Source organism: Procambarus clarkii, chromosome 40 (assembly GCF_040958095.1).
Source record: "Procambarus clarkii isolate CNS0578487 chromosome 40, FALCON_Pclarkii_2.0, whole genome shotgun sequence".
NCBI lineage: Eukaryota > Metazoa > Arthropoda > Malacostraca > Decapoda > Cambaridae > Procambarus > Procambarus clarkii.
Window position 1 is genome coordinate 14,111,958 of NC_091189.1, and position 22,141 is coordinate 14,134,098.

The 22,141-nt window shown below is 40.3% G+C and overlaps 3 protein-coding genes across 7 annotated transcripts in view; 1 reads left to right on the forward strand and 2 right to left on the reverse strand.

Moving 5' to 3' along the window:
• Positions 1-3,811, reverse strand: part of LOC123757919 (protein bric-a-brac 1) — a 169,488-nt gene extending 165,677 nt beyond the window's left edge. For all 3 annotated transcript variants that reach the window (XM_045741873.2, XM_045741870.2, XM_069338722.1), the window contains exon 1: positions 3,536-3,811. The gene's annotated coding sequence lies outside the window, so the exon portion shown is untranslated. The remainder of the gene's footprint in view (positions 1-3,535) is intronic.
• A 98-nt stretch (positions 3,812-3,909) lies between these two features.
• On the reverse strand, positions 3,910-16,176 carry RpL37a (ribosomal protein L37a). 2 transcript variants are annotated; one of them, XM_045741880.2, is made up of 4 exons: positions 16,048-16,176; positions 10,150-10,285; positions 8,893-8,977; positions 3,910-3,993 (listed from the first exon to the last, which is right to left on the reverse strand). In XM_045741880.2, exons 1-4 carry the CDS (start codon positions 16,048-16,050, stop codon positions 3,939-3,941), a joined length of 279 nt encoding a protein of 92 aa, XP_045597836.1. In that variant the 5' UTR covers positions 16,051-16,176; the 3' UTR covers positions 3,910-3,938. The 2 variants fall into 2 exon arrangements, with proteins under 2 accessions (XP_045597836.1, XP_045597837.1); XM_045741881.2 differs by having other exon boundaries at positions 15,949-16,057.
• Positions 16,177-21,257: 5,081 nt separating this feature from the next.
• Positions 21,258-22,141, forward strand: part of LOC123757921 (uncharacterized) — a gene marked incomplete in the record, with an annotated part of 27,348 nt that continues 26,464 nt past the window's right edge. For both annotated transcript variants that reach the window (XR_011231006.1, XM_069338725.1), the window contains 1 exon segment: positions 21,258-21,646. Coding sequence is in view for 1 of the 2 variants with exons in the window: in XM_069338725.1 (XP_069194826.1) it covers positions 21,524-21,646 (123 nt within the window).

Sequence of the window (22,141 nt, forward strand, 5' to 3'; positions counted from 1 at the left end):
CGATCCCCGGTGGAGGAGGAAACAAACTGGCAGTTTCTTTCACCCTGATACCCCTGTTACCCAGCAGTAAACAAGTACCTGGGAGTTAAGACATCTGCTGCAGGCTGCTTCCTGGGGGGCGTAACAAAAAGGAGATCTGGTCGAGGATGGGGCCGCGGGGACGATAAGCCCCGAAATCAAGTTAACCTCAAGATAAGGCCAAATGCGAAGTCTTGGGGATTTGAACAGACTAGAACACGTGTGAAGACTAACAACAGTCTTCAGATGAATGGAAGACAATTTTTAATAAAAAAGATAGACCTGGGAGTCGACATATACAGGCTCCTCTATATATAGCAAAGGAGACCCACACTTCCATTTTCTAGTACGGCAATTTCGTTGTGCTCGTGGTGTCGTACTGTACAATAAACTATCGCACATAATGAGTATGTACACAATAAACTACCGCTCACAAGATGAAGGCATCAAAGGGCACAAAGCCGGGAAAACTATGTAAGTACCATCACTGTCACTGGACATTCAAATGGCGCTAAATATCATTGAACATGCCAATTCAATTTCTTTTTTTTATCTCTTTATTGTGCACCCCATACCCATCCCGTAGGCGGTGGTGGAAAGGGTTGCCAGTAGAACAGGCACACAAGGCGAGCGACATCAAAGGTAAGACTCAAGGATTTTGTTGAGTGACAAATGACCTTGAGGGACATTAGGAAAACAACACAAGTGTCATGAAAATCGAGACATTCCAAACTTTTACTATTTTGAATGCTTTTACTATGCTTTGAATGCTATTACTTTTACTATTTACTATTCTGACTATTTTCAACGGAGTAGACTGAAAATCAGCAAAAATAATACAAGATAATTTACTCTTGCTTCACATGCACGTCATCCTTTTGTTTCAAGTCTTCATAGCGCACCCGAAGTATTCTAGCTGGAAAGTGGCAGCATTACATACTAATATTCAAAGGTGTTCGTCGAGTAAAGTAGACCTCTAGCAGCAGTCTTTGGTAATTGACCACATTTTCAGTCGTCTATTAATATGAAGGACCCAACATGATTTATTCCAATACGTTGTCAACGCCTCAAGTTCAAGTATGTTAAAGACAAGAAAAAATATCTGAAAGGGATAGAGTAGCTTAGGCTATTTCTACCCCCCCCCCCCCCCACCTTGCACGTCGATACATTGCGCTGCCTAGTCTATGGTAACTATCGCATCATGACCACTGCACCTGCCACTTATTTGCCTAGTTTTGTGGTCTTTATGGAATTCAGGGTTATTATTCGCGTCACCGAAACATTGACCATATCGTTTCCCCCATTGCTGGAGACCTGAAGCCACTTAGGCTTATCGTTTCTCAGCGATTAGCAACATGCCCGGAATGCAACCCACAACCGGTGCCCTACTCCCATGTACAGTATATATATTCACTTGAGGTACTATATTACAAAGCGTGTTTGATTTAAGATAGCCCTATTTTACAAGGGATTACGTTTAAATGTTTAGATTATCTCGTTTTCGAATTTACCATTTGATTAACCCTCCCTTAGGCTGAAGAGGGAATGAGTTGAATGAAGGATAAGGGAAAGGGTCCAGGCCAGTATGCAGAGCGCACTTGTCACAGAGCCATGAAATGACTATATAGTTAAGTCTTGTAAACTCATCTACACGTGACTGAACAGTTGAAAGGTTGGCCCTAGTTGAACGAGTACTGTATAACACTAAAAGGGTGACATTACCGCAATCCGGCCAAGTCTTTGTCATAAGCATACAAAATATAAATAATAAAATGCCAAGCCACAATGATAGTATACACACACACACACACACCATTAAAAAGGACGATTGGTAATAACCTGTCAATGAATGCCCGCTATCTATCCTTAGTAGAAGATACATTCAGTAGAACCCCAGATGAAGCGTCCCGTTTAACTCGACTGCCAACCCAACACCTGATTCTCTACTAAAAAACAAAGGGAAAATAATTTAATGAACTTCAAGCGCGACAAAATCATGAGCAGTATTATGCCAATGAGATCTTAAGACTCCCCCAACAGCCAAGACAGACTACCAGGTACCCCTAAGTTGGTATCCACTGAAAGCTTCATCAGGAAACTAGCTCGAACTATCAATCTAAAGTTATGCTGCCTCCATTACTTTATCCTGCAATTTACTGCATTATTACGTGCATAAACATGCCCAATCACCGTACACTTCTGCTGCTCCATTATTTACCGTGAAACACAATTTGGAATTTGGTCAACTAAATCACAATCTAAATTTTTTCAGATCTTGTTTATCTAGTGTGAAACATTTACTGCAGAAGCTGTTAGTACAATACTTAAATTATTGTAATTGTCAAAAACAAGGGTATTATACTGCACAATTTCTTAAATAAATTTTCAAGATCTGTTGCCAATAAATATGTATAAAACCCTGACGCTAAGCATATAGAAGTGAAAGCACATGCAAGTGTACAAATGTAACTGCAAAAATTGGGCAATTCAACACAATGGAGTACTCTATAGACCCATTTACATTTGTTGGTAGCTTTCCGCAAGGTCAGTCATTCTGCTCCCAAATGTCTTAACTATATACTGCACTATTTTATATACATACACATACACACACATTCAAAAACTTCCCGCAGATAAAAAATTAATGATTTTGTATGACAACTTAGCCCAAGCATTACTCTAATACACGAGTGAAAACACTTAGGCTATGGTTTCAAATGTAGCCTATGTAACAAAAGTAATTCTTAACTTTCAAGTCAATTATATTTGAAGAATACATGAAGATTGCTCTGCAAGTACCCAGACATTTGTATTACCACCCACCAACGTAGTCTGCCTTCTTACCGTAAATGCAGAACAAAAGGTTGGCACCAGAATAATTCTTAACCACAGACATGCTAGTTGCTTCTTGACAGTTTGTCCCACCACAGCACCTGCGGGTCACTGGCCACCACAGCACCTGCGGGTCACTGGCCACCACAGCACCTGCGGGTCACTGGCCACCACAGCACCTGCGGGTCACTGGCCACCACAGCACCTGCGGGTCACTGGCCACCACAGCACCTGCGGGTCACTGGCCACCACAGCACCTGCGGGTCACTGGCCACCACAGCACCTGCGGGTCACTGGCCACCACAGCACCTCCGGGTCACTGGCCACCACAGCACCTCCGGGTCACTGGCCACCACAGCACTCCAGCCACCCTCTACAAAGCACAACCACTATGAACGCTCTCACAAATTTGTTATAGTTTCATTTACACAACCTCCATCTGTCATGCATCAGTCTGTACGGACACTTGTCAATTCCTGTGAAACTGCTGTAGTTGATGGGGACGGTTGATGTCAGAGAGCAGCAGCAGCAGCTTCCTTGTCACAGCCGCCACTAACAAAAACCCCGCAAGATAAACAAACATCAGACAAACCACAGCAGACCCCCGGCAGCCTCACCTCTCTTCCCCCTCACATCGCCGCCGCCACCTGCCCCTGCACGCCCCACCGCCGCCCTCAACACTCACCTGCAGCAGCTGGGTATTAGTCCATAATGGAGGTTGACATCTTTGGATAAACACAGCCAGTATTCGTGATCATTACTGCTGCCATCTATCAGCATCTAATCAAAACAATCGATTCCCACGTTTTCTGTCATTTCGCCTCGTAGAAAACGGACACACACGGCAAACCCGCCTGAACTCCACTTGCTAATTAACACAAATCTTATGTCAAGTAATTTACAAATTTGAAGTTATTAAAATTTTTGTATTTATAAACCACGAATTTTCTCCAACTATTCAAATGACAAATGTTTAGTATACAAGTAAAGGTTAGGTTCACTTAAATGTACTAATTGCAGTACATAACTTGCACACAAGAGGATGTTAAGAAATATATATTAAATTTATTTTTTATTGAAGTTTACAATTATTGAGCAGCAGCTTTCTTGGGCTGTGCCTTGGTGCCTTCACGGAAGCCATTCCTGCAACAAAAATTGTAATTAAATCACTCAATTTTCCCATACATTCATTCACGTATAATGAATAACTCCTCATTCTACTGCTTACATTATTATTATTATCAATATAGAATTTGGACCCATGATTAGGTGCTGAAATTTATTCTATTTGTATTAAATTACACGTCGTTCTCTCTCGACTTTGACCCGAGCACACACTATATTCCTTGGTGAAGTAAACTAATCCCCCCAAAGTCGTTATTTCTCCCTCGATAGCCTTCCCTTCATACTATAGTATAGAATCATGACAATGGCCTTAATCCAATTATCTCCCTCCCACATCATCGCTTATTTAACATGCAATGAACTCTTCCCTCAACATCACTCACTATATTACGAGCATTACCCTACTTTAAGCATAGCATCGCCTAATATCCTGCCTAAGTATCGCTGGTCCATCTTCCACCGGGATCACTCCAAAACATGTTATTGCCTTTTCTTTAGCATTTGTAACCATTACTCATATATAGTATATCTAACCAATAATTTAAAAGTCTGGCAATCTCGCATTATTTGATAATCTATTCCATAAATCAACAATCATATCTACAAACTACACATACTATTTACTAAGGTTATTTTGGAATAAAAATTTATCCAAACCAAATTGCAGTCTAAATGGGATATAATACGGGCAACATGACATCTATAGAAAATGATCCCACAATGCTCCTAAATGCTTCATTATTTACCACCCAGTATTTCCCATCACAACTGTTGAACCTTCCTGTAGAATCATTTCCTATCACGTCCTCACTTCTCTTCCTCTCAAGCTTTTCATCCTGCAATTTATTTTTAAATCCCTTACCATTTACCTAACAATCTTTTTAAAGTTATTATATCTCTACTAATCAATGACATCTTTCTGCATATACTGTATATTGTATGCATAATTTTTCCTAATATCCTCGTGATATTTTCACTGATCCATGAAATACTGTACCTCCCATCCCTTTTCTCCAATTGCTATTACTTTCTCATCCCTAGGACACAGTATACATCATTCTTTTGCATTCATATTCTTAAGAAAATTTTTCTACGTTTATATAATTGCTATAATCTTTCTCCGATTGGAGCCCCCCCCCCTTCCCACCTCCCATTTACTCAATTTTGCAGAGCACTGAATGATCTGACCACATTCTCTTATTCACGTGAAAGGCACAGAACGCTACATAAAGAATGGCAAACAAGAAAATGACTAGTCAATTTTTTTTATGCCCAAAGAGGTTTCAAAAGATGGAACAGAGTATGGAACTGGTCGAAAGACCCACTTGCATACCAGAATCACAGATACAGTACACTTACACCCCACAACAGAGCTACAACAATGACAGGCAACAACCCTGCAACAATCAGTACAGGTCAGAACAAATCCAATATGCCCATGCATAATGGACCTGCCAGAAAGTCTCCCAATCAAATTACCTCAAATAGTAATAGTAATAGTAAAAAAGACCTCATTCATCTTTACCAAAATACAAGGAATAAAAACAAAGCAAAAGTGTAAGTACCATTCATAAATGTCCTCACCAAGTCAAATACAGTATTTAGAATTTTCACATGAACCCATGTAAAGGAATTCTTGGACAGTGAGATCTGGATAACAGAATATAATCTATATATGTGATATGGAAAAAGGTCACATGTAGGAGTAGGTTTGTATATTAGAGAAGTCCTTGTATGCTCGAAGCTCCTTGACTACAAATGAGGTGGTAGCAGTACTAGATACAAATTTTCTGTGTATCTAAACTTAATAAAGTTTAATAACTTAATAACTTACTTTCAATAAACATAATTAGTCTTATATACAAACCACCAGATGCAATGGCCAAGGAATTCACAAAAAAAATAGAATAGCCTCGATAATCTGGCAAACACAATACCCGATATCTTCCTAGGCGACTTCAACTTGCCTAGTCTAAGATGGAGAATCACAAACAATAATAATATTCAAGGAAATCTATCTGGACAAAACTAACCACAGATTAGAGAACTACTTAAATTCTGTGACAAATTCACTCAAGCAGCAGATAAAGTCAACAAGGTACGCAAGTCAAATGAAGACAATTTGGGACATTACAATCTCAGGATACCACATACTGAGATCACAAGCTCATTGACATGCAATCATCACTACTCATAATAGGCATAAAACAATGATCAAGCAGCAGGGGTTATTCAATAAATTCAATTTCAATTCAAAGGATAGACTAGGAAAAATAAACAGGGAACTTACATTCAATGGAACTGTTCTAATAAAAATCCCACTCAAGAAATAAAACCGACTTCTGAAGCATATGAAGCCTGTCTGAAACATGTTCCTTTGCAGAAAACCAGAAAGAGGACCAACATAAAAAGAGAACGCAGACAGCACTACAAAGGAAGGAAAAAAATGCTTTAACCAGGCACAAATATCCCTACAAAGAAGGAAAAATTTAAACAGGGAGATTGAAGAAATTGAGCAGAGACTGAAGCAGTCATATCATATTGAAGAAATGCAATTAGAACCGAAAAGCATACGAGAAAAAGAAAAAGCCAAAATATTTCTTCACATAAATCAAAAGCAACAACCACTCGGAGTTGGACCTATTCTTAAAAGAGAAAATTCATACGCAGAGGATGACAAATGAGTGAAATCAAAAACAAAAAGTATGAGGACACGTTTAGCACCCTAATAAACTGCGTGAAAGTAGAAAATCCAGACATCTTCTATATGCATGATATCCAAACCCCTGAAAATATAACCGATATATCTTGAGGTTATCTCGAGATGATTTCAGGGCTTAGCGTCCCCGCGGCCCGGTCTTCAACCAGACCTCCTTTTTGTTACACCCCCCTTCCCCCAGGAAGCAGCCTGTTGCAGCTGTCTTACTGCTAGGTAACAGGGGCTTCAGAGCAAAAGAAACGTTTTGCCCATTTGTCTCAGACTCCACCGGGGATCAAACCTGGAACCTCAAGACTACGAATCCAAAGTGCTGTCCATCCAGCTGTTAAGCGTTTATATCAACACAAACACTGCAGATTTTGAAAGATAAATTGACCTGGGGCCCATGCACTTGGCCTTGGGTCCAGATTCTTGGAATTCAATACAGTACTTATAAAGAAACGCAAAGTGGTGGTAGCACAGGCACTCGAGTATAGTGTGGAGGAAGAGCTACGACAAGAGATACCAGATACGCTTAAATTAGTTGATAAAGCTCCTCTACACAAGGAAGGGAGCAAAGCATTGGCTAAGAATTATAGACCAGTTGCACTAATGTTTCACATAAAAGTATTTGAGTGATCGAATCAGGTCTCCAGTTTCATGAAGACCAATGACCTCCACAACCCAGGACTACATGGATTTAGTGCAGGAAGATGGGAAGATCATGCCTCTCACAGTACTCTACTACTACAGCAAAATCACCGAGGCACTAGAAGAAAAACAGAATGCCAATGTGGTATACACGGACTTTGCAAGTCATTTGATATGACTATAGTGATAGCACACAAAATGAGGTCAATGGGAATAACAGGTAAAGTAGGATGGTGGATATTAAAATTTTTGTCTAGTATCAAATAATACATGAAAAATACTGGAGGGCCAGGTCCCAAATCCACACGGTACATTAATTAACATACTGAAGTGAACAAAATTGAAGGAAATACAGAAAAGGAGCAGTTGCCAAAACAATCAGAACACTATAAACACCAGAGGTCCACAGTTGTTCAGCATCCTCCCAACAAGCATAAAAAATATGGCCTGAACAAATGTAGACATCAAGAAAAAATGGACAGTTTTCTTCAAGAAATGGTGAACAACTGGGCTGCAGTGAATACGTGGGCCTGCAGGCCACTTGAGCAACAGTTTCTTAGACCAAGCTCTAAGTTAAGCCTGGCCCTGAACCAGGCTTGGGGAGTAGAACAACTCCCCAAGGTACAACCAGGTCTGCACTACTTTTGCATTTTGTATCAACATAACCATTCTGGCTCTTTTCTCCATATATGAATATTTTTAAAAAGCATTTGATAAACTTTCCAAACACACACATCCATAAATACTAACCATTCAAAATTGGCCAACCCCACTTTCCAACACTTTCTCTATATTCATTCCTAGTCAGGATTCATATCCAACAACTATCCAATATGCTACCATCTGATAGCTCCCAATTATTCAATTTATTCCAAAATGCTTCTCTCATATTTTCCTCGTACACTTCCTTTGTTTTGCCAGCTTCCCTCCACCCCAAACTAGATACAGGCTAGTGGCAACCCAACCCCAGAAGTATTTCAGGAGGGACAGTTCAGGATTATTTGCTGTCCAGCTAAACACTTCATGATTCTCTGGAAACCAGAGAATTGGCACACATACAAAAAACAGAAAGGGGTGGGCTTACATTCTAACCTGAACATCCATCATACATACACATTTTTAACAACCATCACAGAGCTGACAGATACCCATTTCCTACATAGGAACTTTCTGAGCATTTAACAGAACCTTGCCAACTCCATAAATGCCAGATACATCTTGCAATGTTTCTTCTTTATAAATGATATAAAGTTAATGCTACACTGCCGTATTATGAGCTTAATTTTATGATCATAATGGTTTGTTTCAAATTAACATGGACAAGAACAAAAATACAACTACCTTAGCTATACTGCCTACCCACAATAAGATAATTATGATGCAACATTCAAGATATGACAAGAAAAAAGTTATTAAACTATATTGCTCAAGTTCAATAGCATCTATACTTTTCTTACTCTAACTAAAGCATTATCAAGTTTCAATACAATGAGGCGAGATACTTAATTTGAGAAATTCCATGCCCAGACTAAACGGTACCAGTAACATGCATACAAGGCATAACTCACCTGAATCTCCTATGCACGATTTTGAGATGGCGCATACGCCCAGTGCCAGTGGTCTTCCTGCGAATAGCCTTGACAGACCAGTTATCTGAGGATAGCAAATAAAAATATTTGTTTAATTTCCATTTGTTGTAAGAATCCATGTACTGTAATGTTTTGCAGTATAGTTATATGCAAACTACACAGCCTACCATATCATAAGAGCAGAGTTATTTGTGATGGTTATTTGTGAAGAGCAGAGGTGCCATAGGCACAATCAGAGAACACTGTATAAACATCAGAGGTCCGCGGTTGTTCAACGTCCTCCCAGCAAGCATAAGAAATATTGCCGGAACAACCGTGGACATTTTCAAGAGGAAACTAGATTTATTCCTCCAAGGAGTGCCGGACCAACCGGGCTGTGGTGGGTATGTGGGCCTGCGGGCCGCTCCAAGCAACAGCCTGGTGGACCACTCTCACAAGTCAAGCCTGGCCTCGGGCCGGGCTTGGGGAGTAGAAGAACTCCCAGAACCCCATCAACCAGGTATCAGTATCAACCAGGTATAATCTTGCCAGAGCTTTTAAGTTTGTCAGACACTGCTTAACACTTAAATTCATGTGTTCTACACATATCTTCCTCTTCAGATGTTCTACTAGTTATTTTCTGGCAACTTTGCATGCGATGCATGTTAACAGGGACCAACCCATGTTTAAACTTTTCATTACTTTACTATTATTGGAAAGACCAAGGTTTATAGTTTAAATATTTATTAACTGATGTTTCCTAAAACAAAAATCAAGAATATTTACCAATTAAAAAAAAAATACATCCAATTAAAATAACCATTTTCAAAATTTCTATGAACTCTTAAGACCAGATTTATGTAGTGAAATGATCATTAATATTATATAAAAATCTAAGAGAAAGAAAAATCTAAAATTGGTATTTTGACATTTCTTTATAAAAATCCTTAACAATATTTCTTACAGTATGTAACTGTTGTATATATTATCCAATGACTTATGACAATTTTGCAACTTTTAAAACTACTGGAGGTTACCATAATGAAAACCTTCCTTGTTCCAATACATGCATATAATAATAAAAATAGCATAAACTAATGACTCATTTCATGTTTGACTTTAAGCCTACTATAGGGATCCTAAGCCTCAGAAATTTGAGGAAAACAAAATAGTACAGTATACTGTAACATAACCATGGCAGCAAGATTGAAAAAAATTTGCCCATTTTCCAAGACGATATTAAAAATACCAACTTACAGCGTCTGGTCTTCTTGCTTGGGTATCCACATTGGGCACATCTTTTCTTCTGAATATGGTATGAAGACCGACCACAACGACGGCACAGTGTGTGCGTCTTGTTGTGCCGCTTTCCGAAGGATGAGGTACCCTTTGTCTGCGAATTAAATTACGGTTAAAATAAACTTATGGATAAAGTGGCTTAAGTGATGTATATTTATGATGTTCGTTGAGGTGCTAAATAGTTTGAAGAGACAGGATGCCAACACAAGAATAAAGAGACTCAAAGCCAAGTAATGACCTAGGTATTGGATTCACCAAGGATCCTATTGAGGGGACAAGCGACTTTGAGGAACATTAGGAAAGCAAAACAATCCAGAAAATGGGGACATACCACGAGAAAAACGAGTAAGTGGGACATTGTAATTCTGACAAAAAGGAGCAGGATGACATTCCATTAAGTGCCCTTAAGTTAAGCAATTGTGACCAAGTATGAGTATGCACTAATGTAGTCAGTGCAGTTTCCCCATCATTTATTACAGAGAAAGGAGTACAGACAAGGGGGAAGGGGAACATACATTTCTTACTTGTAATGCCAGCCTAATGATCCTGCCACTTGTCTGATTACAGAATGAATGACTTGGTAGAAATTCCAATACGGATTACCTTCCCTGGAAATATTGCAAGTACAAATAGCCTCCTTAGTAGCATTGTCTGCAAGTTCATTCAAGATTAACTGCAATATGGCTGGAAACCCAGCAAAATTCAACTGTCATATCTGCTAGATAAGAGCTCGGTATGCGAGTCAAATCATGACACTGAAAACGCAACTGGTAGAGATCATACAAGACTGCATAAAATTCTGCCATGAAGTTGCTAGCCTCTACCTCCCTCTAAGGGAGCCGGTCGGCCGAGTGGACAGCATGCTGGACTAGTGATCCTGTGGTCCCGGGTTCAACCCCAGGCGCCGGCAAGAAACAATGGGCAGTTTCTTTCACCCTATGCCCCTGTTACCTAGCAGTAAAATAGGTACCTGGGTGTTAGTCAGCCGTCACGGGCTGCTTCCTAGGGGGTGGAAGCCTGGTCGAGGACCAGGCCGCGGGGACACTAAAGCCCCAAAATCATCTCAAGATAACCTCTAGAGGCAGGTGGCTCAAACAGGTATGATCACGTAAAACAATGGAATAGCCAACACCGATGGCAGACAAACTTATCTGTGAATAGTGCAATGGAGTGCAAGTGAGAAATGTTCGAGGAGTTTCATAACAGTTGGAAGGGTAGGAGCCTTAACTATGTGGGTCAGGATCTTGAAAAATTTCACTAGTATGGCCCTCCATGGGAACAAAGGTAGAAACAAAGGGAGACATTGCAAATGTGGCCCCAAAGAGAATCTGCAAACAAGCCATCCCCCTGGCAGGAAAAGGAAGTTGGCAAGAGGGAACATCTATTCTGAGGGGCAGTGGTCAAAGCATAATAAAAGCAGAATTGCTGTAATGGCCACGAAGTAGCAAAGGAAGTAATGATCGCGACGATCCTGTAGACAGGATGCAGGTTTCAACAAGTTCTGGGTGGGAGACAAACAACAAGCATCAGAGCTCCATATTCAAGTAATGGCCTCTCACAGCCAGTGTATGCAATTTCAAATTTAATAAAAATCTGATGAAAGCTAGTGAACTTGAATTGAAAACCTAAAAGTTCATGTTGAGATTAAAATTTTCCTGCCAAAAATCCAGCATCACACATCCCCAGCAATATCCATTTTAGTTATATAATTTTGAAAACATTTTCCAGTTTCTTGTATTTGATTCAATTGTTTTATGCTTGCATAGACAAAAAATACAAAATATACAAGTTGGCAACACACCTTTAGTAAAAGATGTTATTGACAAAAATTAAAATACTTGGTAGTTAATAGCTTTCCTCAAAATAAAGCTCAAAATATAGCTAAAAATCTAGGCTTTAAAATGGTAATATAAAAAATGGCAAAATAAAAAATTACTCTAAACTGATTCAGGGTTTTTAACACTTTCGCTCACCCCGCGCGCCACCCCTCGACAGGGCGATATGGGCCCCAGCGTGTCACGGAAGCGCGCGTTAATTCCGAAAAGTGTATACTCTCTTCAACTTTGTCACCTCAATTCTCCTTCTACGAGAATAAATTTGGTATCATTGTGTTCGCAATAAAATTCTCTACAGCACTAAATGCATATAAACTCCAAAAGCCCGGCTAATTACCCGCAGCAAACAGAGAAAGTGCGAACGAGTTACCCGGGAGCGCGCAAACGGGATAAAATGTTTTCACTATTTTCACTCTGGTCACCTCAATTTTTGTCCTAGGTCTTTCATTTTGGTCTCAATGGGTTCGTAATAAAATTCTCTAGAGGAACATTAGCATATAAAAAAAAACACCTGGTCACGCTCCAACCGCCGACGAGTTGAAGACGGGCCACGCGTTAGCCGTGAGTGAGCGCTCAGAGGCCTTCCTACTACACTCCCAATTCCCACCCTTTTCAAGCCTTTCTTTCGCAATTTTCTTCCTGGAAGGGCCTTGTTCATGATTACTATCCATCGTGGAGTAAGCGTAGATAGTTTCTAAAGCCGCAGTAAGAAATATAGCCACGGAAAATAGCCGAAATGTTCACACGTTTGAGATGCGAGGGGAGACGACATTGGTCACAACAGTGGAGCAAAGACAATGGGCCCACGGCGTGTGCCAAGCCGCCTGAGGGCCACGAGGCTCAACAAAGGAAATGGGAAGACATCGGCGCACATTTTAAAACCAGTCCCCAAAAAATCGGATACAAACCTGATTTTTGGCGAATTTTTAAAGTGGATGACGCAATGCTGCGTCATCCCCGGCATTACCGCCAGTAAACGGATGACGCAATGCTGCGTCATCCCCGAGCGAAAGTGTTAAGCTGCTTTTCCAAGCTCTATGTACTTTAATAAAAACCATGATTGATTTCCAATTCCTAGGATTAGCAGTTTTCCTTTAGTAATGGGAACTGAACTGCTTAATCTAAATATGCCTAACAAGTCAAGTAAGAAGCATTGCTAATGCTTCTAGTTATGAATTCCAGGACAGTATCCTCTGACTCATTATATACATTTTGCATTTGATCCCTCATAATCATAACCAAATTATTTTTACATTCAGATTTGGCAATATCAGCATTATCCAGCTAATATCTATTAACTATTATATCCATAGATGAAAGACCACTTGGTCAACCTAAATGGAGTAAAGTCAAAGTGGATGGACAGCGGAATAATGCCACATTCTACTAGATCCACCGTATGACAAAACTTGCATAAAACATGCAAGCAACACACTGACAGGGTGTGCAGTAAATATAAATGAAGACAACTTTCAAGGCATAAAAAAGGAAAATGGCAAATGTAGATAAACAACAAGAAAGCAAATTCTGTAATGTAAGGAAACTAATTCTGTATGCATCAAGTCAGTCATGGGTAGACCAAATTGAAAGACTTTGGCATCATGGTTTGCAGCAGCCCCATGCCCATACAGTAATGCATCAAAGCATTGATAAAGCAAACAGTACATGGATTAGAGCAAGATTAACCATAGGAACTTTATCATCCTATACCTATATCTAGGGTCACCATACCATGGAATGATCACACTGGGAAAACACACATGAAGGATGACAAGGATAATACCGGGTATCTGAGCTCTTTCCTTTCACTTTCTGTATTTGCTGGGGATGCAGGATGCAGCATATGAGACTAAGATTTGTACGTAGGTCATTGGGGTATAAACAGGATTCTCAAACTTAAAAGTTGTTCAGGACTCAAACTAATGGGTACAAACTGGAGAAATGTTTTAGGGAACATAATGCAATGGTTTGGGAATTGGGTTGAAGAATGCAATGAGCTGCCTGCTTGTATTAAGATGTTAACAAATTAAGTATACTATACAGGTAAGACAGCAGATATAAAACAGAACATGCTAAGTATGGGTTAAAAGGCCTGCTAGTGCGCTCCCTAGTTCTTAGGAATATTTATACTGTACTTTAAATCACTCTTTATCCTTTGACTTCTAGAGAAATATAAATTAAGCTTACTTCAGAGCAGAAAAACTCAAGGCAGTCAAGTCATATGTGTTAATTTAATGTTAATCTTGTTTGTTAAAACCCTATAAATTATTAACCCATTAATGCTTTTGGCCCCCTTACCAATTTTGAGTGCTACCAGTGTCTTGGGCTAAGCACAAATTTGCTTAGCTATGTTTTACTTCCAACATACTGCAAAGTTACTATGCATGGTAAGTGGGTACTGCTAGAATCCACTCAGTAAAACATCTAAACTATTGGGACCGACTAAAGAGCCTAAATCTGTACTCCCTTGAGCGCAGGCGGGAGAGATACATAATAATTTACTCGTGGAAAATATTAGAGGGGCTGGTGCCAAACCTGCACACAGAAATAACATCACATGAGACCAGAAGACATGGCAGGAATGTGCAGAATACCCCCATTGAAAAGCAGAGGTGCAACAGGTACTCAGAACTATCAACATCAGAGGCCCGAGACTGTTCAACACGCTTCCACTACACATAAGGAGCATAACTGGCCGACCCCTCACAGTGTTCAAGAGAGAACTGGATAAGCACCTCCAAAGGATACCTGATCAACCAGGCTGACTCATACGTCAGGCTGCGAGCAGCCGCGTCCAACAGCCTGGTTGATCAGTCCAGCAACCAGGAGGCCTGGTCGACAACCGGGCCGCGGGGACACTAAGCCCCGGGAGCACCTCAAGGTAAAGTGCTCAATTTGGCATTTTTTTAACTAAGGAGTTGTACTTTATGATGGTATTGAAAAATTCAATAGAAGCACAATAAAATACAGTAATAAAAAGGGGAAGTTAGCAAACATTACATGAAAATGACAACTATTTTTTTTTTTTTGCAATGGAGGTGACACTGATAAGTAAACAATGGATTTTGCAGATGCACATCTCTTATCCAAGACCACCAACAGATTTCAAGATCGACCTAACAACACACGACCTAATCTTGGCTAATACATCCCAACCTAACTCTTTGATGTTTTCATGGTGCATTCATCATTTGCTCAAAATGCCAGAGTGTTACGATGACTATAGTTGTCATTTTTGAATTTTGCCCCTCGGGGTGAGTTTATTGGGCAGCGCCACTCATCTTGGTATGTCCACTCAAGATGAGTGGCACTGCCCAATAAACTCACCCCTCGGGGCAAAATTTAAAAATTCACGTAGTAGTCGGGTTCATTCTCTACTCACAATGATGAATTCCAGGTTAGAATCCCGGGCAGGACAGAAATGGTTGGGGCACATTTCCTATTACCTAATGCCACTGTTCACCTAGCATTAAGTAGGTACCAAGGAATTAGCTGCTTCTGGGGTTGCATCCTGGGCAGAGTCAGTAATTCGACCCTGTGGGAGGGGGAGGGGGGAGAAAGGACCGCGATATAAGCCTAACGTGTATCTACTCTGGCTGCCTGTCCCCGGACAATTAATAATTACAAAGGTGGACGAAGCATTTAGCCCCAGGATTACCTCCTCTGGAGCTGTATTCAACCAAATTAAAGTAGTTGCTATGCAAACCGACTTTACGAACTAAATTGTTATCTATATTATCAATTTAGAAACCTTGGATTATCTTAAACACGGTATTAATAATGTGTTGGTGAAGCAGAGTTTCTAAGGCATTTCAGCCCGGGGAAACCATGTGACAACACCACCACGCTTCCCAGCACAAGTCTTCTCCTTGCTCTCTTCCTCCTCAAACCCAACACTTGGCTACACCAGCCGAGACATTACCATGACTGCTACCGAGCAGTGCCACACGCAAGGCTAAGCCGGCCCTAGTGGAGCACCGAGAGACAATAAAGCGTGGCGCGGCAGAGGTACGACACTCACCATGTTGTTCCTGGGACGAGAAGGAGTCCCTCCGTGATGCTCACTTGTGACGTCACAATATGGCCGCCTCTCACTACATTTTGTCTTCTCACTTTACCACGTTTGTAAGCGCGTTACATATTATATGAAGCTTTTTATTAACAACTGACCAAGTGTTAATTTATCTACACGAATTTCTTTTGCATATTCATAATTTAATTATGGAATTATGGAGTCTTTGACAGTCCCGAGAATACTACTCTACGTCCAATGCTTAACTTTTACATTCACTCTACCTTTCAACATTTAATTTAATTAAATTTTGTCCCGAGGGGCGAGTTTATTGGGCACACCACTCATCCTATGAGTGGACATACCGTTAGTTAGTTTAGTTCATTTATTATGCACCCCATACCCATCCCGAAACGCTTTGCCCGATGCCCGAAACGCTTTGCGTAATTATTTTTATTATTATTATTTTATTTATGCATATACAAGAATGTACATAAGGAATGTGAGGATACAATTATGGTAATTACAGTCTTGTAAAGCCACTAGCACGCGCAGCGTTTCGGGCAGGATAGTGGCTTTAGGCATTGTATGTACTAGCTCTACCTATAAGTCAACAAATCCTTGTATAAATTTATTGTATGTATGTACCTTACCTAAATAAAATTGTATTGTATTGTATTGTATCCTGTGGGCAGTAGTGGAAAGGGTTACAGAGGCACAATATGGGCTCAGGGACTGAACCCCAGAATTCATTTAGTTAATTAAGCAAGTTACAGTCTTGATGAGCGAGTTACAAAATTCAATGCACATCGTCACATCAACAATGGGCTCAAGACCGACCACAAGTACAGTTTCTAAATTAAGCAACTGACATTAACTCTCCACATATGTGGAGAGCTAGTGTCATAATTGATATGCTTATCCTGCACCCCCACCCCCAGTCCAGTGGGCAGCGGTGAATTGGTTACAGTCACTCAGTTAATACCTACAGTTAGCAAACTGGGGATATTTGGCTAAGATTTCTGACAGCAGATCAGTTTGATTTAATCAGATTTGTTTGATTAATCAGAATGCATGATAGAGCTGATAAGTTAGCCAAAGAATCTGCCTTTAAGAACATAAGAACAAAGGTAACTTGAGGTTAACAAAGGTTAAGATTCAAGACAGTCATAGAATTAGTTAGGAGCAAGGGAGGAATCCCGATCATATGTGGCATTCTTCCAAGAAAGGGAGTGGGAAATGAATGGATGTCGAGGGCACTTGGTGTCAATTGTCGGCTGGAAAGATATTGCAAATCAAATGCAATATCTTTCATAGACAACTGGGAACACTTCTATGGAAGAAATGAAATGTATGCTCGTGATGGGGTGCATCTATCGAGGGCTGGGGTTGTTGCTGTTGCGAACTCGTTGGAACCAGTGGTTAGAGGTGTTTGTTTGGGTTTAAACTGTTAGTAGATAGTGGTATGGGAATTGATTTGGAGGAAGGAGGTAATGAAAGTATGTGTTTGTGGGAGAAAGGAACTGGCAAAATTATCAGGGAAAGAGAAGGGCCTCAAAATAACAGTTCACTTGCCAGAGTCAGAGTGCCAGTCATGGAAGTTTGCTAATGTTATACCAATTTTTAAGAAAGGAGATAGATCACTTGCGTCAAACTATCGACCAATTAGCCTAACGACTATTGTGGGAAAGTTACTTGAATCGATAATTACAAATAAAATTAGTCTTCATCTTGAAAAACATAAATTAATAAATGAGTCACAACAGGGTTTTACAAATGGCCGTTCATGTTTAACAAATTTGTTATCTTTTTATTCCAACATAGTTGAGGCAGTTGATAGTGGTAAGGATTGTGATGTTGTGTACCTTGACTTTAGCAAAGCTTTTGATACAGTGCCACATGAAAGACTGATTAAAAAAATAGAGGCTCATGGTACTGGGGGGTGCTATATTAAGTTGGATTAGGGCATGGCTATTCCAAAGGAAACAGAGAGTATAAATGGGGTTAAGTCAAAGTGGGATAATGTTATTAGTAGAGTGCCTCAAGGCTCTGTCCTGGGACCTCTGTTGTTTATAATATATATAAATGATTTAGATTCCGGTTTGAGTAGCAACATTTGCAAATTTGCCGATGATACAAAAATCGGATAGGGAAATTAACACGGAAGAAGACTCACTATCACTTCAAGTTGATCTAAATAGGGTTTTGAGATGGTCAAAAGATTGGCAGATGCAGTTTAATGTTGATAAATGGAAAGTTCCGAGGCTAGGTAATGATGATAGAGTTACAAGGTACGAGCTAGATGGTGTTGAGATTGCGAAGTCGGATTGCGAAAGGGATCTGGGAGTTATGATTAGTAAGAATTTAAAACCAAAGGATCAATGCATGCATGTTCGTAATAAGGCAAAAAGGACACTGGGATTTATTAATCGAAGCATTAGTAACAAGACACCTGGTGTTGTTCTTCAGCTATATCTTGCTCTGGTTAGGCCCCATTTAGATTATGCAGTTCAGTTTTGGACGCCGTACTATAGAATGGATATAAATTCAATTGAACGTGTCCACCGTAGGATGGCTAAGTTAATTCCCCAAATTATAATAATAATTTATTTAGGTACAGTACATACATAGTTGCAGAGTTACAGTACAAACATTCTGTTAGATTGAAAGATAGAGGTAGTACATACAATACCTAAAGCCACTAGTACGCATAGCGTTTCGGGCAAGGAGAGGTGGGGAAAAAAACACTTAGACTAAAACTTAATAGTAATTGAGCTTAAAGTTTAAATTGTGTTGAATGAAAAAAAAATAATAAAAGATAAAAAAAAGGTGGGAACATGGTAGAAAATAGCCAATATACAAGTTGTCAACAAACAGCATTTTTTTTTTTTTAATAGTAAGACATGGGTTGACATTTAGAAGTAAGGTAGGTTACATGGAGTTAATTAGGTAGTACTTAGTTTTCATCTTAAACTGGTTGAGAGAGAGGTACAATCTTTGACATAAGTGGGAAGGTCATTCCACATTCTGGGTCCCTTGATTTGTAGAGCATTCCTAGTTTGATTAAGTCGTACTCTTGGAATATCAAATAGGTATTTGTTTCTGGTGTGGTGCTCATGAGTTCTGTTACAGCCTTCTAGGAAGCGGTGAAGGTCAGGATTGACATTACAATTCAGAGTTTTAAATATATAGAGTACACAAGAGAGGATGTGCAGTGACTTAATATCTAACATATTCAGAGATTTGAGTAAGGGTACCGAGTGCTGTCTGGGGCCAGTCGAGTTAGATATTGTTCTAATAGCAGCTTTGTGTTGGGTAATTAGAGGACGTAAATGATTTTGGGTAGTAGAACCCCAAACACAAATACCATAGTTGAGATATGGATAGATGAGAGAGTAATAGAACGTCACCAGGGCAGGGCGAGGAACATAATATCTGATTCTTAGAAAGAATGCCAACAGTTTTAGAAACTTTTTGTGCTATATTTAGAATGTGTCCCTGGAAATTCAGCTTGTTATCGATGAGGACACCAAGGAATTTACCATCAACTTTACTACTGATTTGTATATTGTTTATTCTTAAATTATTTTCATTTGAGGATTTATTACCAAACAAAATATAGAAAGTTTTGTCAATGTTAAGGGTGATTTTGTTAGCAGTTAGCCAAAGATGGACTTTATTTAGTTCAGTATTCACAGTGACATTTAGAGCAAGAGGGTCAGGACTGGAGAAGATGAAAGTTGTGTCATCAGCAAATAAGATTAGTTTGAGGTGTTGAGAGGCATTTAGAAGGCCATTAATGTAGATGAGAAAGAGGAGAGGACCAAGTATGCTGCCCTGTGGAACACCAATGTTTATAGGTAGTGTCGGAGAAATGGAATTATTCACAGAAACATACTGGAGCCTGTCAGTAAGGTAAGACTGAAGGTATTGCAGGGAGTGACCTCTGACTCCATAATGATGTAATTAGAAATGAAATTAGAAATCTTTCATATGAAGAAAGATTAACAAAGCTTAAATTGCATTCTCTGGAAAAGCGAAGAGTTAGGGGTGACATGATAGAGATGATGATGATGATGAAGATTAAGCCACCCAAAAGGTGGCACGGGCATGAATAGCCCGTAAGTGGTGGCCCTTTTAAGCCATTACCAGTATCAAAAGCTGATACTGGAGATCTGTGGAGGTGCGAATGCACCCTGCATGACGGGAGATGTTTCCCTTGTGAATGTGTTAAGATGAAGATGAAGCCACCCAAAAGGTGGCACGGGCATGAATAGCTCGTAAGTGGTGGCCCTTTTGAGCCATCACCAGTATCAATAGATGATACTGGAGATCTGTGGAGGTGCGACTGCACCCAGCGTGACGGGAGATGTCTCCCGGACCAAATGGTGACCAGATGGTGCATGATAGAGGTTTACAAGTGGATGAATGGACATAACAAAGGGGATATGAATAGGGTATTAAAAGTATCAACACAAGACAGAACACGAAATAATGGATATAAATTGGATAAGTTTAGATTTAGGAAAGACTTGGGTAAATACTGGTTCGGTAACAGGGTTGTTGATTTGTGGAACGAATTACCGCGTAACGTGGTGGAGGTGGGGTCCCTCGATTGTTTCATGTGTAGGTTGGACATGTATATCGTACCGGGGTCGCACCGCTCCTGTGCCAGGTAAGTCCACTACGGGCTCACCATAGTCCGAGCTATTTGCCCCGCTCCTGAGCCAGGTAAGTTACGGGCTCACTATAGCCCGTGCTACTTGGAACTTGTTTCGAGTAGCTGAATCTATAACAACATTCCCTGTGGATTCCTTTTGGGATATTTATACTTTCTAACTTGGTGGCCTAAATTAAGATACCATATTGCAGAGGGGGAACCTTCTGCTACTCTCTGGTGTAGATATGCTTTTTACCAGTGTAATCACCGTTGTCAACTTACATTGTAGTTATTTGTTGATATAAAAATCTTGCTACAATGTACCCTTTCACCTTACCTAATATGTTAGATTAAGGCCCTGCCCGAAACGCTATGCGGGTTAGTGGCTTTGCATGAATGTAAAAATACTAGTCTTATGTAATCTCACCAACCCATTGAACCTTCTTGTAAATCAAAATGAATATTGTTATATTATACCTCCCGCCACGCTGAACACAAAACAAATGCCTGGCCGCAACACTAAGGATCAGCTGACGCAATAAACACAACATACCGCCCTACAGTGCGGCACCTCTCCCTACAACACTCGCCTCTGTTCTGTCCTGGTACAGCACAACACAACACACACAACTCTTCCAACTGTGTCATTGTCAAGAGTGACGCGCCACGGTGACGTGTCTCTCAACATTAGTGCTCGTGTGGTTATCGGGACGATAAACCCTTCATGCAAACTGCACGTAACATCAAGAGGAAGAACAACACTCAAGAAGATTCCTGGTTCAACCTTGACGCTGTGCGGACGCCTCAGCACTCCTCCTCCACACTATGAGGTCCGTTGTTGTGTATAAGAGAAAATCCAGTGTGGACATTATATCTGAGGATGATTATTATACACAGATGGAGCCTAAGCCCAAAGAGGAGTCTGGGTTCAGCTTTTTTGACCTTCCAGTAAGTTAATGTCTTGTTATACTGCCTTTTGGAATTATGGATAATATTATTCATATTATAATAATAATTAATTGTGTCAGGGGGCAGGAAACCAGTGTATTCATACACGTTAGGCTTAAATAGAGGTCACCCCCACAGATTGAAATACTGACCCCACCCAGGATGCAACCCCATAAGAATTTGACTATCTCCTGAGTACCTACTTACTGCTAGGTGAACAGAGGCATTAAGTAAAAGGAAATGTGCCCAGCCATTTCTGTCCTGCCCAGGATTCGAATTAGAACTAATCGATTATGCACCAAGAAAAAACCTAACTGTACTACCGGGATCCTCCCCTCTCTTATTCTGTAAAGTACATAGGCAGGCACTATTGGGTCTGGTCAGTGACTGGACGGGCGAGTAATTAGGCACATCCTCTCCCTAGGCTGATGCAGTCGCTGTCATTAGTCAGCCCGTCCTCCAAAGGTTTCCCTACGTCAAGAAAATGGCCGATTT

Excerpts from the sequence above, each read along its gene's own strand:
- RpL37a (XM_045741880.2), bottom strand. Across the intron at positions 8,978-10,149 it reads AAGCAAGAAGACCAGACGCT|ATAACTGGTCTGTCAAGGCT; the intron begins GTAAGTTGGTAT and ends TGCTATCCTCAG. Across the intron at positions 3,994-8,892 it reads ATCGTGCATAGGAGATTCAG|GAATGGCTTCCGTGAAGGCA; the intron begins GTGAGTTATGCC and ends TTTTTGTTGCAG.